The sequence below is a fragment of the Pelodiscus sinensis genome, chromosome 9, assembly GCF_049634645.1.
Source record: "Pelodiscus sinensis isolate JC-2024 chromosome 9, ASM4963464v1, whole genome shotgun sequence".
Classification (NCBI taxonomy): Eukaryota; Metazoa; Chordata; order Testudines; family Trionychidae; genus Pelodiscus; species Pelodiscus sinensis.
The window spans coordinates 38874812-38889031 of NC_134719.1; the positions used below are offsets into that span (position 1 = coordinate 38874812).

General features: G+C 51.2%; 1 protein-coding gene across 1 annotated transcript in view; it reads left to right on the plus strand.

Annotated features, from left to right (window-relative positions):
* LOC102446348 (putative ferric-chelate reductase 1) overlaps positions 1-14220 on the plus strand; it is a 49828-nt gene that overhangs the window by 10907 nt on the left and 24701 nt on the right. The window contains exons 4-6 of the mRNA XM_075936604.1: positions 4010-4101; positions 5665-5749; positions 13726-13911. Of these exons, the coding sequence (XP_075792719.1) occupies positions 4010-4101; positions 5665-5749; positions 13726-13911 (363 nt within the window). The remainder of the gene's footprint in view (positions 1-4009; positions 4102-5664; positions 5750-13725; positions 13912-14220) is intronic.

Genomic DNA, 14220 nt, shown 5'->3' on the forward strand with positions numbered 1-14220 from the left:
CCTGCAGCTCTTTCTGGACCATGCCCCACAATTTCCGGGGGATGGGGCGTACCGGGTCCCTTATCCGTCTCTCTGGTTCCGTCGTGATTTCGTGGTACGCCATGGTCGTCCTCCCGGGTCGGCTCGTCAAGCTGGCTGCCGCCTGTTGTAGTACCGCCCGGAGTTGTGCCTGTTGAACATGATTTAGTTCCATCCCCACGGGGCTGACTGCCCATGTGACCTCTTCCTCGCCCCAGGGCCCGAACTCGATCTCCGTACTAAGGGCTTCCGGTGAGGGCTCCTCCCAGGGTACCCATCGTTTTAGCAAGTTAACGTGGTACACTTGGCTCTGACGGTGTCTACCCCCTACCTGGACTTCGTAGTCTACCTCCCCAATCCTCTTAGTCACCCGGTAGGGCCCCTGCCACTTGGCTAGCAATTTGGATTCCCCTGCCGGCAACAGTACCAACACCGGGTCGCCCGGGCTGAAGGCCCTTAGCCGTGTCCCTGCGTTGTAGTGGCGGGCCTGGGTTTCTTGGGCCTTTTTTAGGTTTTCTTGCGCCCACCTCCCTATAGTTCGCATGCGGTCCCGCAACTTAATTACGTATTGGACCGCAGTGCGGTGGATGCCTGCTCTTCCCATCCCTCCCGCACCAAGTCTAGTATACCCCGCGGCCGTCGGCCATACAATAGTTCGAATGGGGAGAACCCTACCGAGGATTGCGGTACCTCTTGTATTGCAAAGAGCAGGGGCGGCAGCAGCTTATCCCAGTCTCGGGGGTCGTCTTGGACCAGCCTCCGCAACATTGCTTTCAGGGTTTTGTTGAAACGCTCCACCAACCCGTCTGTCTGGGGGTGGTAGGCTGCGGTGCGGATCTTCTTTATCTGCAGCCATTTGCACAGCTCCTTCATTAGGCGCGATACCAGATTCGTTCCCTGGTCGGTCAGGATCTCTTTCGGGAGTCCGAGGCGGGCGAACATTTTCACAAGCTCGTCGGCTATCGTGGCCGCGTTGGTCTTACGCAGGGGGACAGCTTCTGGGTAGCGGGTGGCGTAGTCGACCACCACCAGTATGTATTGGTGCCCCCTCCGGGTCCACTCCAAGGGTCCCATGAGGTCCAGGCCTATCCTCTCGAAGGGCTCCGATACTAGCGGCATGGGCCCTAGGGCTGCTCGGGGGACCCGGGCTTCCGCCGTCCGTTGGCACTGGGGGCATGATCTGCAAAAATTCTTGACGTCCTGGTATACCCCTGGCCAATAAAACCGTTGGAGCACGCGTTGCTGCGTCTTCTCAGTGCCCAAGTGCCCGGCCCAGGGGTTGTCGTGGGCCATCTCCATCACCCGCCACCGGTATGCTTTCGGCACGATTAACTGGGTTTCCCCGCCTCCTGTCCCCGGGACCCGGTAAAGCCGGTCCCCTTGGATCTCGAAGTGGGGGCCCTGTTCGATTCGCTGTTCGGTCCCCTCGCTCTCCACCCGGGGCCCCAGCGCATTCTCCCAGGCGTGTTGCAATGACGGGTCCTCTCGCTGCAAGGTGAGGAAGTCGCCCGTGTCGACCTCTAGGGCCGCCCGCGTCTTATCCCCGTTTAGCCCTTGCGGGGGCGCCGTCCCCTCGTCCTCCTCCTGGGTAGCCCATGCCTCTTGTGTGCCCCTGCGGGCGGTAGGGCCCCGTTCGCCTAGGAGCCGTCGCAGCCCGGGCCAATCCCTGCCTAATAACACGGGGTAGGGCAGTCGGGGTGTTACTGCAACTCGCAGCTCCCCGCCCTGGCTCCCGTCGTGTAACCTCACTCGGGTCGTCGGGTACGGCCGGGTGTCCCCGTGCACACACTTGATCCAAACCGGTGTTCCCGTGTGCCCCGCTCTCCCTAGCGCGTCTCTCCACACGAGCGTCTGCCCGCACCCCGAGTCCAACACGGCTTCCACTACCTCCCCGTTCAAGCGTACCTGCCTTATCATGCGGGCCCGGCTTACCTCCTGCCGTGGGCCTTTCCGGGGTCTGGGCTGGCCGTAGGTGCAGTCCATCATGGGGCAATCCCGGCGGATGTGGCCTTCCTGGCCGCACTGGTAGCACATCGGTTTCGGCTGGGCCCTCGGTGCATCCTCCACATTCCTTCCGGCGTCGGCCCGGGGTTCCCCTTTCCGTGGTCCTCGGTTCTGCGCCACACCGGGGCTAATCGTCGCTCCAGCCCTTGGGCTGGGGGGCTTCCAGCTCTAGGCCCCGTGCTATCCCGCCCTTCCTTCCCTCTGGGGCTAGGGCCTCCCCGGCCCACCGGGTTGGTCCCCGTTCCTACCTTGCCGTGTCCTTCCGGCGTCTTGGCTGCCAAGAAGTGCTCCATGAGCGTCACGGCTTCTTCTAGGGTTCCGGGCAGGTGTCGGCGTACCCATTGTTGGCCCTCTGCGGGGAGTACTTGCAAGTACTGTTCGAGCACCACCAGGTCGGCCACCTGAGCCGCGGTCTTGGTGGAAGGTTCCAGCCACCATAACCCGGCTTCCCGGATCCGCTGGGCGACCGCCTGTGGCCACTCTTCCGCTGCATACTTGGCCGCCCGAAACCTCTGCCTGTACGTCTCAGGGGAAATGCCCAGCTGGTCAAGGATCGCCTCCTTGACCTTGTAGTAACACAACGAGTCACGGTCGGACAAGCTCCGGTAGGCGAGCTGGGCTGGGCCGGATAGGTAGGGGGCGAGTATGGTAGCCCAGTGTTCCTGGGGCCAGCGGGCCGCTGTGGCCACCCGCTCAAAAGTTACCAGGAACGCCTCTGCGTCGTCCTTGGCCCCCAACTTGGTGAGCCTGATGGGGAGTTGCGCCGGGCCCGCCGTGTCCTCTTCTCCTTCGTTGGTGGGTCCGATCAATCCCGTCCCATCCTTCAGCTCCCTCACCAGCTGCCTCTGTTGCTCTCTGAACTCGGAGGTTAGTTGTCGCAATGCCTCCGTCTGTTGCCTCTGGAGCTGGCGCTGGCTATCCACCAGCCATTCTACGATTTTGTCGGCATCCATGGTGCCGTTGCCTATTTGAGATGGCAGTAAAATAGAGTGGAAACAAAACCCACCACCCTCACACCCTAAGTCACAGGGGCGCAGTCATACCCACATTCTCCACCACGTGTCACGGGGCGCAGCACAGACCGCCGCCCCCACCCTGTTAGAAGTTAGGTTGTGCACGATGCATCACTCGCTTCCGCGCCTCCTAGGCGGAGTGGGGGGTCCGGGCCCACCCTCACTCCGGACCCTGACCCAGGGCCCTGACACCGAGAGCGTGCCTCTCGGTGGTAGCAGGGGGGTTAGCACCCCAAACGCACCTGCTCCCGGGATCCACGACCCGCCCTGGGTCCCTCTCCACTCCGCCGGCATGCTGCGCCGGCTATCCGGCTGCCCCGTTCGGAACCTCCCCCGCCGGGGCTCTTCCTGCAGAGTTCTTCCCCCCTGCTGCACTCTCTCTCTCCGCTCCCTCCACGCCGTCCATCCCCCTCGCGTCTCCTCCTGCCTCCTTTCTACTCTCCCCGGCTCTTCCGGGTCCCCTCCTCCCCCTCCGTCGTCGCGCCTGTGACATCACCCGTCACGTCCCTGGGCGCACCGTGATGACGCCCCACGGCCTCCTCACCCCCGCTTCTTAGGCCCGAGCGGCCTGCCGCGTCCGTGCCCTCTCTCTCGGCGGCCCCGGGTAACGCTAGCGAGTGGCGGGGCTGCTCTGCCCCGTCACAGTCTGGTAGCACTTTATACACTAACAAAACATGTAGATGGTATCAGGAGCTTTCGTGAGCACAGCCCACTTCTTCAGATGACCGGAGTTATGAGTAAGGGATATGGAAATAAATATGAGAGGGGAAGAGAAAAGAAAGAGGAAGGGAGATGAGGGGTGGAGGAACAGGGCATCATTAAGTATGTGGAGAATGGGTACTTAAACCTAAGCAGATAAAGATTAAAGCCAATAGATAGATTGCTGAGACAGGAAGGATGTTTCGGGAAGCAGGAGCAGGGGGAAGTGCATTACTTTATTTCATTTGAGCATTTGCCTTCATTTTTAATTACAGAATTCTTCAGTGAGTCACACAAGTTCCAGCAGAAAACAATATGTAACAGCAGTTTGGGTAGCACCTTCAGGCACAGGAAATGTGCAATTTAGGTACATTTTTGATTCCTACTATACTAATATTTCTTAAATAAATTAATTTGAAGAAATAGGAAAATCTTCTGTTAGATTTTGCAAAAGGCTTACCCTTAGCAATTTTGTAACAATGGTAATTTGAGACTTTCTCATCCTTTTTTACTACTTTCTGGCCTTTACGTTTCATTTCTAATACTTTTAAGATATGCTGGCAAGGGAGGTTTTGTTTTAAGATTTGTCTTATAACAAGTTACTGAACAATGTTTCCCCAAACAATGGCCACTCTTAAACTTTAATTCCACTTCCAGCTCTAAAGGTAAATGCATCTATCTATTCTAGTAGAATTCTTTGAGCATGTGGCAAGGGGAATCCAGTGGATACAGTGTACTTTAGATCTCCTGAAAATCTTTGGCAAGATCCTTCACCAAAGGCTCTTAAGCAAAGCAAGTTGTCCTCTCATGGCTTGATAAAAGACTGGAAACAAAGGGTAGGAATAAATGGTCAGTTTTCAGCATGGAGAGAGGTAGCTAATGGTGTCCCCTTGGGATCTAAACTGGGACCAATCCTATTGAACATATTCATAAATGATCTGGAGAAAGGGGTAAACAGCAGGGTGGCAAAATTTGCAGATGATACAAAACTGCTCAAGAAAGTTAAATCCAAAGCAGACTGTAAAGAGCTTCAAAGGGATCTTACAGAACTAGGTGACAGGCAACAAAATGGCAAATGAATTTCAGTGTTGATAAATTCAAAGTAATGCACTTGGAAACAAGTATAAAATAATGGAAACTAAAGTAGCTGGTACCACTCAAGAGAGATATCTTGGAGTCATTGTGGATAGGTCTCTGAAAATGTGCAGCAACACAATGTGCAACACAATGTGCAGCAACAAAAAAGTAAACAGAATGCTAGGAATCATTGAGAAAGGGTTAGAGAATAAGACAGAGAATATCTTATTGCCCACATCTTGAATACTGTGTACTGACCCCTAGTTCTTTTATTATACGAACAAGTAAATAATCTTTCCTTATTCACTTTTTCCACATTAGTTATGGGTCACCAAATGAAATTAATTATTAGTAGGTTTAAGACAAACAAAAGGAAGTGCTTCTTCACACAAAGCACAGCCAACCTGTGGAACTCCTTGCCAGAGGATGTTGTGAATTTCAGTTCTTTAACAAGTCCTTTTTCTCTTCAAAAAAGGATTAGATAAATTCATGGAGGCTAGGTCCATCAATGGCTATTAGCCAGGATCGGCAGGAATGGTGTCTCTAGCCTCTGTTTTGTCAGAAGATGGGAATGGGCAACAGGGGCTGGATGACTTGATGGTTATCTGTTCTGTTCATTCCCTCTTTGGCACCTGACAGTGGCCACTGCCAGAAGACAGGATACTGGCCTAGAAGGACCTTTGGTCTGACCCAGTATAGCCATTCTTATTTTCTTATGTTAAAAAGTCAGACATTTTGCCGGTAGTAATAAATCCATGCATAAATCTAGAAACATTACTGGTGATTTATCAGAACATTTCCCAAATAATGCTTCAAAATGATATGTGTGGTGTTTGTTTGGTTTCGTTCCCAGAGCAACTGTTGTTCAGCATTTCAAAGTTTTCTGGACTGATGTCAGAAGTCAAACTCTTTTGTCTTCCAGTTCACCCACTAACTTAGTAAGTTTTTCATGTTATTATGAATGTGAATATATTGTTTGTTTCACAAACATGCATAACGGTGAGTCAAATGAATAAATTTGGGGTAATTTTCCCAGGAAATTTTTGCTCAGAGGTTTAATTAGAGCTAAACTCCTGCTAAGATGATGACTTCTAATAAAATAAACTAAATTTAAACTTGCTTTTAGTCCATTTTAAATACCTTTTGTGATAGTGATGATGGTTTTACTTAATGTTAAATGCAATGATAGAAGCTGCCTTTTGTGCAGAATCTACAATAGTCTATTTTAATTTGAGAGGCCAAGAAGGAGAATAGCAAAGATTCTGTAGGTCAGAACTGAGGTGATTTGAGGGAGCTACAGAGGAAAAGATTGTATAGCCTCTGTCTGAACCAAAACTACCTCAAAATAACACAGTTACTTTCCACATACAGAAACCTTCTTCTCTGGACTCATGGCATTCTATCAGATTTATGTTACTGTGACTGTATGCTTGCCAAGGAGTGGTATTGATAGTGTTTCCAGGGAAAGTAACCTACAGGGTCTACTATTTAAACTGCTTAGTCCTCAATGCTGACTTGAAGACCCTTCACTCCATTTCTATCAATGTCATCAGTTCAATATGGAACTAGATTAGTGGTCTCACCTGTCTCTAATCTCTTTTAACACTCGTAGGCTGTGTCTACACTGGCTGCCTATTACGGAATAGGCATGCAAATGTAGCACTTTGGAAGAGGCAAATCCGCGGGGGATTTAAATATCCCCCGCGGCATTTGCATTTTCATGGCCGCCGCTTTTTTCCGGCTTGGCGATAAGCCGGAGAAAAGCGTCCAGACTGGCGCGATCCTCCGGAATAAAGCCCTATTCCTTGCAAGTAGGAATAAGAGATCCTCCGGAATAGGGCTTTATTCCGGAGGATCGCGTCAGTCTGGACGCTTTTCTCCGGCTTATCTCCAAGCCAGAAAAAAGCGGCGGCCATGAAAATGCAAATGCCGCGGGGGATATTTAAATCCGCCGCGGATTTGCCTCTTCCAAAGTGCTACATTTGCATGCCTATTCCGTAATAGGGGCCAATGTAGACGTAGCCAGAGAGTATTGTTGGCAGCAGGAGCACGTACACAGATATGCCCTTAGTCAGCAGCACACCACTCGCTGTCAGGATAGGGAGGTGAGTTGGAAAGCAGCACAGCTGCAGGGATTCTTTGGAGTCTCTGTGTGCTGTCACAAAGGAGCAGGGCCATCCCTAGGTGAACACGGGGCAACTCCCCCCACAACCAGTGCCCCAGACGCAGGGCCCAGGGCAACTTCCATGCTGCAGGCTCCGCCCCCTCCACCCTCAGCCTGCCTCTGTTCTATCCCTTCTCTGCCCTACTGTTCCACCCCTAATCCCTACCCAACTTCCATGCTGCAGGCTCCGCCCCCCCGCCCCCCCCACCCCTAGCCTGCCTCTGTTCTATCCCTTCTCTGCCCTACTGTTCCACCCCTAATCCCTACCCTGGCTCCACCTGTGCCCACCCCAGCTCTGTTCCCTTGCACCCTCTTGCAAGCAGCACAGGATTACGGGGTGATTACGGGGCCAGGTATGGGGCAGCAACAGGGTCACCTGTCCCCCACACTCATCTTGGTAATGGGGAGCTGAAGCGGCCAGGCAGCCTGCTCCACCTCCCCTTCTGCTGCCCTCTGCTTCTCCACTGTGGTGGGAAGTATAATGCCCTAGGCCTGGGGTGCTCTACTTCCCAGAGCACAGCCAGCCAGGAAAGGGTGGTGTGGCATGATGCAGTGGAGCAGGCTTTTGGGTTGCTCCAGATCTCGCCGCCATGGTTGAGGGGTGACCCCTGCTGCTGCCCCGCACCAAGCCCCATAATCCCCTGAGTTCCTCCCATTCAGCGACGGATATAGGGCAGGGCGAGCGGAGTGGCTGCCCGGGCCCCGCACTTCAATAGGCCCCGCGCCAGTGGGGTCACTTTCTAGCTTTCGCCACTAGAGGGTGCCACTGCTCCGTGCCTCACAGGGAAGCCACGAGATCCTGGGAGCAGGTGGGACTCGGGCAGGGAGATGTTCGCGTGTGGGCAGCGCTCTCAGGGCCCTGTCCCACAGAGCATCCCCCCCAGCATCTGCAGTTCTGTCTAGAGCAGCCCGGCTGGCCCGCAGGCGCTCTGGGGGGGTCTCTGCTGGCGGGTGGGTACCATGAGGTGCCTTTTCCCAGCTCCGCAGACTCAGACACGAGACCAGCTCCTTGAAAGAGTAAAAAAGAATAAAGTGGCAGCTTCTGCAGCCTGGCCCTGGAGGTGACTCTCCTGAGAGGCGCAGGATCCGGCAACGCGGCGCTGTGCCTGGCCCCGCCCCACCCCAAATCTCCTGCCCCCCAGCTACTGCCCGATCCTGCAGCCAGAGTCCTTTTCTCCAGCATGCGAAGGGGTGGTCTCGGTGTGGGGGAGCCTCGTGAGCCCCACATTAGCTGGTCCATGCCTACGCGGGGTCTGCGCATCGGGGGCTGTTCCCTTCCTGGCAGTAGAGCAGCTGGAGCAGTCGGGCACCAAAGGCCCACACAGCTGCCTTGGTGTGGACGCAAGGCGACTGAGCCAGCTGGTTGCCCCCAGCCCCAGCCAGGAGGGACCCAGCCCACAAGCTGCGCAGCATCAGGCTGGCAGAGCACTCTGCTCGGGCCACTCCCATGGGGGGCGACAGTGGAAGGCGCGTTTGCTGTGTCCGAGCTCCCTTTCTCGGAAGGGCCAGTTTGGGCAGCCTCTATGGTCCCTCCTCTGGCCCTGCCTGGGGCCTGAGGTGCAGTCTCCTTTCCCTCCAGCTGCTCTGCAGGCTCCTGAGAGGCTGCTGGCTTGGACATAGCAGCCAATCCCTTCTAAACCGGGTCAGGATTTCCCTGCTCCCCGAGCGCCTCGTTGCTACCGTGTCTGGGGCTGGAAAAGGGGCTGATGCTGGGGAAAAGCCTTTTCCCACCGGCTGATAGAGACCCAGCTGCCAAAAGAGCTAGACAGCTGTAATAGACTTTAATAGAATGGAAATGTTTAATTATTAATGTAGAACTTTGTTTAAGAATGAATCACAATATAATTAAAATAAAAATTATCCAGCTAAATTAAGTTTCTATCAAATTTACCCAATTCACATGTAATATGAAAATAGCCTTCAATGTGCGCATTTGACGCCTTTTTTCTATTTTTTCTCCAAAGGGGAGCCCGCGAAACTGTGCTGCCCTGGGCCCCGCAAAACTCTCATCTGCCCCTGCTCCCATGCACAGTAGGGATGTGAAAAGTTAACCAGTAAGCACCACTCTTAATGGGTGATGTTTACTGGTGCCAGTTAAACTCTTCTATCTCCCATCATACAGGCATTTAGAACAACTCTTTGGTGTGGTAGACAGTCTCTGACTGGTACACGGAATAAATAGAATCTGGTTTTCCCAGGAGCAAACCCCTAAGGGGAAGACCCTGTGCCACAGCTGGAAAGGAGAAGGACACTGCTGAGAGCCTTGCCTCTTACTGCTGTGTATATCCAGCCTCTTCCTTAGTGAAATGCTGTGTGGGAGGGACCTACCTGTCAGCATCAAGCATGTCCCCATGTAGCAGTTAGGGAAACAATCCTGTAGATGCAAGACAGCTGCAGATATCTGAAATAACATTGTGTGCATCTACACTACAAGCTTTTATTTCAGAATAATATCATGCTGGAGGACTTCTTATTCTGACTCATGGTAACTTTAATTTCACGAGAAATAAGGGAAGTCAAAGGACAAGTGCTCTTCCTTCTACTTCCTGCTGTGTAGATAGCGCCAAAAGCCTAATTAAGCTATTTCAACTTCAGCTACGCAATTGACGTAGCTCAAATAGCATATCTTAATTCAACTGTAGCCCTGCTGTGTAGACGTACCTGGACTGGGCAGCCTGAGGTTCCTACAGTTGGAGGCGGCTGTTGGATCAGATTTTCCCTGAGCTGCTTGGAGAATCCTGAGTGTTATTTGCTGCTGTAAAGTGTCAATCAGTAAATCTTGTAAAGGTTCCCATGACCTTTCTTTATCTTACTGAAACGCGTTAATAATTGCATCTAGAAGGGGGGACACCCTGTACAGTAACCCATCCTGGTACAGCTGTGGAGCGATGGGGACTAGAAGCAAGTGTGAGGTAACAGGGTGCAGAACTTTCTGCAGCTGGTGGAGGTACCCAAGAACAGCCATGCAGAGCAAGAGCAATTATTGTCCCTCCCAAGCAGCTAGGACTAGCAGCAAGGAGCCCCTGGCTGGAGTGCTTCCAACAGCATGGTTGAGATCAGACCTACCTCTACTTCTTGGAACCTCCTGTAGCTGTAGGAAGCTCTGTGGTTGCTGCCTTCTGGGGACCAGTTCTGCAGGCAGCACAGAAGTGAGAATGGCAATCCCATGATCCCCTTACAATGGATTTGCAACCCCCCACAATTTTCTTTTGGTTCTGTTACAACACAATGAATTTTCAGTTTTAAACAGCTGAAAATGTGAAATTTTCCCATTTTCAAATCCTATGGCCATGAAATTAGCTATAATAGACAATGCTTTGGGTAGTACCCTAACAATAAGTAGTTGTGGACTAACTAGCAACATCTCTGAACAGGACATGGTGGGGTAGCTGGTGCCGGAGCCACCTCTATAAAATGCCATAGGGGCTCTAAGAAAAAAACTGCCTAAAACCAAGTCTTGCTGGGGCAAGTGGAATTCAGTAGGCAATTTGCAAAGGAGCAAGGAATCTCTAGTTTCAAGGGTGTCAGGCTTGAACAGCCAGCCTGGAAAGCTTGACTTGTAGATATGCTCACGTTGACTTTGAATGAGGACGTTTTAGAGAAGAAGAGGATAAAAAGAGGAAACTGTTCCATGCAATGTTTAGTTGCAATGCAAAGTTCACATCTCCCCAGAGTTACAACAACAAAACCTCTGAGATCGTTACTCCTATCTTGATCATAGGGAGATAGGGTGGTATTTAATATTTTTTTAAGTGACAACCGTTCTGCATGTAGATCTACCTCTTTCATTTCTCCTAACAGCTGAAGAGTTGAAAGTGAGGTTTTGGTTTGGTACATAGTAGAGTGTAGCCCAGAGGTGGGCAATAATTTTTGATGGGAGCTTCCCATGCTGCCTGTGCAGCAAACAGGCAGCTGCTATTGGCTGAAACCAGCCAATGAGAGCTACTGGGGGTGGGAGCAGCATGAGAAGCCTGTCTCCCCTCCCTCCAGGCTTTCAGCGTTCAGAAACACATATGTGGCCCTGCAGCCGGTTTTCCAGAGTGCTGGGAAGGGCAGACAGGGAGGGCTCAGGCTCTCATGGGCTGGATCTGGACCGCAGATCTTCATTTGGATAGTACTGGTCAAGAATTTGGTAAGAGGTTGAGGACTGCACTCTTCCATGAATGTAATCATAGAATCATAGGACTGGAAGGGACATCGAGAGGTCATCGAGTCCAGCCCCCCGCCCTCAAGGCAGGACCAAGCTCCGTCTACACCATCCCTGACAGATGTCTATCTAACCTGTTCTTAAATATCTCCAGAGAGGGAGATTCCACCACCTCCCTTGGCAATTTATTCCAATATTTGACCACCCTCAGAGTTAGGAATCTTTTCCTAATGTCCAATCTAAACCTCCCTTGCTGCACTTTAAGCCCATTACTCCTTGTCCTGTCCTCAGAAACCAAGAGGAACAAATTTTCTCCTTCCTCCTCGTGACACCCTTTTAGATATTTGAAAACCGCTATCATGTCCCCCCTTAATCTTCGTTTTTCCAAACTAAACAAGCCCAGTTCATGAAGCCTGGCTTCATAGGTCATGTTCTCTAGACCTTTAATCATTCTTGTCGCTCTTCTCTGTACCGTTTCCAATTTCTCCACATCTTTCTTGAAATGTGGCGCCCAGAACTGGACACAGTACTCCAGCTGAGGCCTAACTAGTGCAGAGTAGAGCGGCAGAATGACTTCACGAGTTTTGCTTACAACACACCTGTTGATACAACCTAGAATCATATTTGCTTTTTTTGCAACAGCATCACACTGTTGACTCATATTCAACTTGTGGTCCACTATGACCCCTAGATCCCTTTCTGCCATGCTCCTTCCTAGACAGTCGCTTCCCATCTTGTATGTATGGAACTGATTGTTCCTTCCTAAGTGGAGCACTTTGCATTTCTCTTTATTAAACCTCATCCTGTTTACCTCTGACCATTTCTCTAACTTGCTAATGTGATTTTGAATTACGTCCCTATCCTCCAAAGAAGTCGCAACCCCACCCAGTTTGGTATCATCTGCAAACTTAATAAGTGTACTCTCTATCCCAATATCTACATCATTGATGAAGATATTGAACAGTACGGGTCCCAAAACAGACCCTTGAGGAACTCCACTTGTTATCCCTTTCCAGCAGGATTTAGAACCGTTAACAACTCTCTGACTACGGTTATCCAGCCAATTATGCACCCACCTTATCGTGGCCCTATCTAAGTTATATTTGCCTAGTTTATCAATAAGAATATCATGCGAGACTGTATCAAATGCCTTACTAAAGTCTAGGTATAGGACATCCACCGCTTCTCCCTTATCCACAAGGCTAGTTATCTTATCAAAGAAAGCTATCAGATTAGTTTGGCATGACTTGTTCTTCACAAACCCATGCTGGCTATTCCCTATCACTTTATTACCTTCCAAGTGTTTGCATATGATTTCCTTAATTACCTGCTCCATTATCTGGGGGTCTGGGATAGAGGTTGGGTGCAGAAGGAAGCTTGGGGCAAAGGATTGGGGTGTAGTATCTGGGAGGGAGTTTGGGTGAAGAATGGGATTGTGACCTGTCACAATGGACAGGGTGCAAGGTCTGGAAGGGAAGGAGTGCAAGGGTTTGGGTTCTGACTAGGGAGGGTAAATGGTGTTTAATCAGCTAATCGACTAGTCAATGGAATTTCCATCAACTAGTTGATAAGTTGATGGGGGGGGGCAGGGAATTGCAGAGTCACAGTGTGTTTTGCAGCAGCTCTAACTTTTCAATGTATTAAGAGCCTAATGGCTCTTAATACATTTAAAAGGCTAAAGTGCAGCAGGGGGACCAGGTGCAAGCTGGGATAGCTGAATACCAGCTCGCACCTGGTCCCCCGCTGAGCTTTAACCATTTAAATATATTAAGAGCCTGATGACTATTTGCTTACATCCCTAGTTGTGACCTGGGACAGGGAACTGGAGTGCAGGGAGGCATATGGGTTCAGGAGAGGATTCTGGCCCAGGGGAGGGGTGTAGGAGGACGGAGTGCAGGGTTTGGGAGCGGGCTGTAACTTGGGGCAAGAGTGCAGGATGGATTTGGGCTGTGCCCGGGGCAGCAGATTAGCGTGCAAGGACTGAGAGGGGGTTGTGACCTGAGGAGGGTTGTAGGAAGGGATGCAGTGTCTGGGAAGGTGTATGGGGGCTGGAACAGGGGTGCAGAAGGTTTGGGTTACATAGGAAGGGGGGCAGAGGGTTGGGGGAGGGGGAGGCTGGTGTGCCAGAGACAGGCTCTGGCTGGGAAACCTTACCTGGTTCCCAGCTAGAAGCCCAGCAGGTTCCTTAGCCAGGGTCCCTGCCTTCCAGCTCCTGTACATGCTCAGAGGAGCTTCTGGAGCCATATTTTTTGCTCTGAACTGAATGCTCTAAACCCGGGGGATGATGGCGGGGAGGCACTTCACATGCTGTCTGTCCTGCAAACATGCAGCTGCTATTGGCGGAAACCAGCCAACGGGAGCTATTGGGGGCAGGGGCAGCATGAGAAGCTTGTCTCCCCTTCCCTCCAGGCTTTCAGCGTTCAGAAACACACACGTGGCCCTGCAGCCAGCTTTCAGGAGTGCCCGGGAGGGCAGGCAGGGAGCTGGCTGAGGCTCTTGTGGGATGGATATGGCCCACAGATCCTCGTTTAGATAATACTGGTTAATAATATTGGCACATTAACTTATCATCTAATAGTTTTCCATGCTGTTATATATTATAGACCTCTGGACGTGAAGGCTGTGGCACACAGAAGTTCTGTTTCAGCAGTCCCCCTGGATGTAATCTGAATGATCCAAACTGTTATTTTATGTCTTCTGAGGCACAAGGTGGTGATGCTTTTAAATTTGAAATGAGTGGTCTTTCTGATGGATATGTGGCCATTGGGTTTTCTGATGATACAGAAATGGTAAGATACTATCCCTGAATTCACTATTGGAACAAGAACAAACTTCTATTTTGTAAACTGCGGAAACTTGACAATGAACTATTCTGTGATCACAATGTTTAGCAAACATAGAAAATCTTAGAATGCTAGAACTGGGAGGGACCTTGAAAGATCATCAAGTCCAGTCCCCTGCCCTCATGGCAGGACCAAGAACCATCTAGATCATCCCTGACAGATGTCTATCCAATCTGCTCTTAAATATCTCCAGTGATGGAGATTCCACAACTTCCCTAGGCAATTTATTCCAGTGTTTAACCACCCTGACAGTTA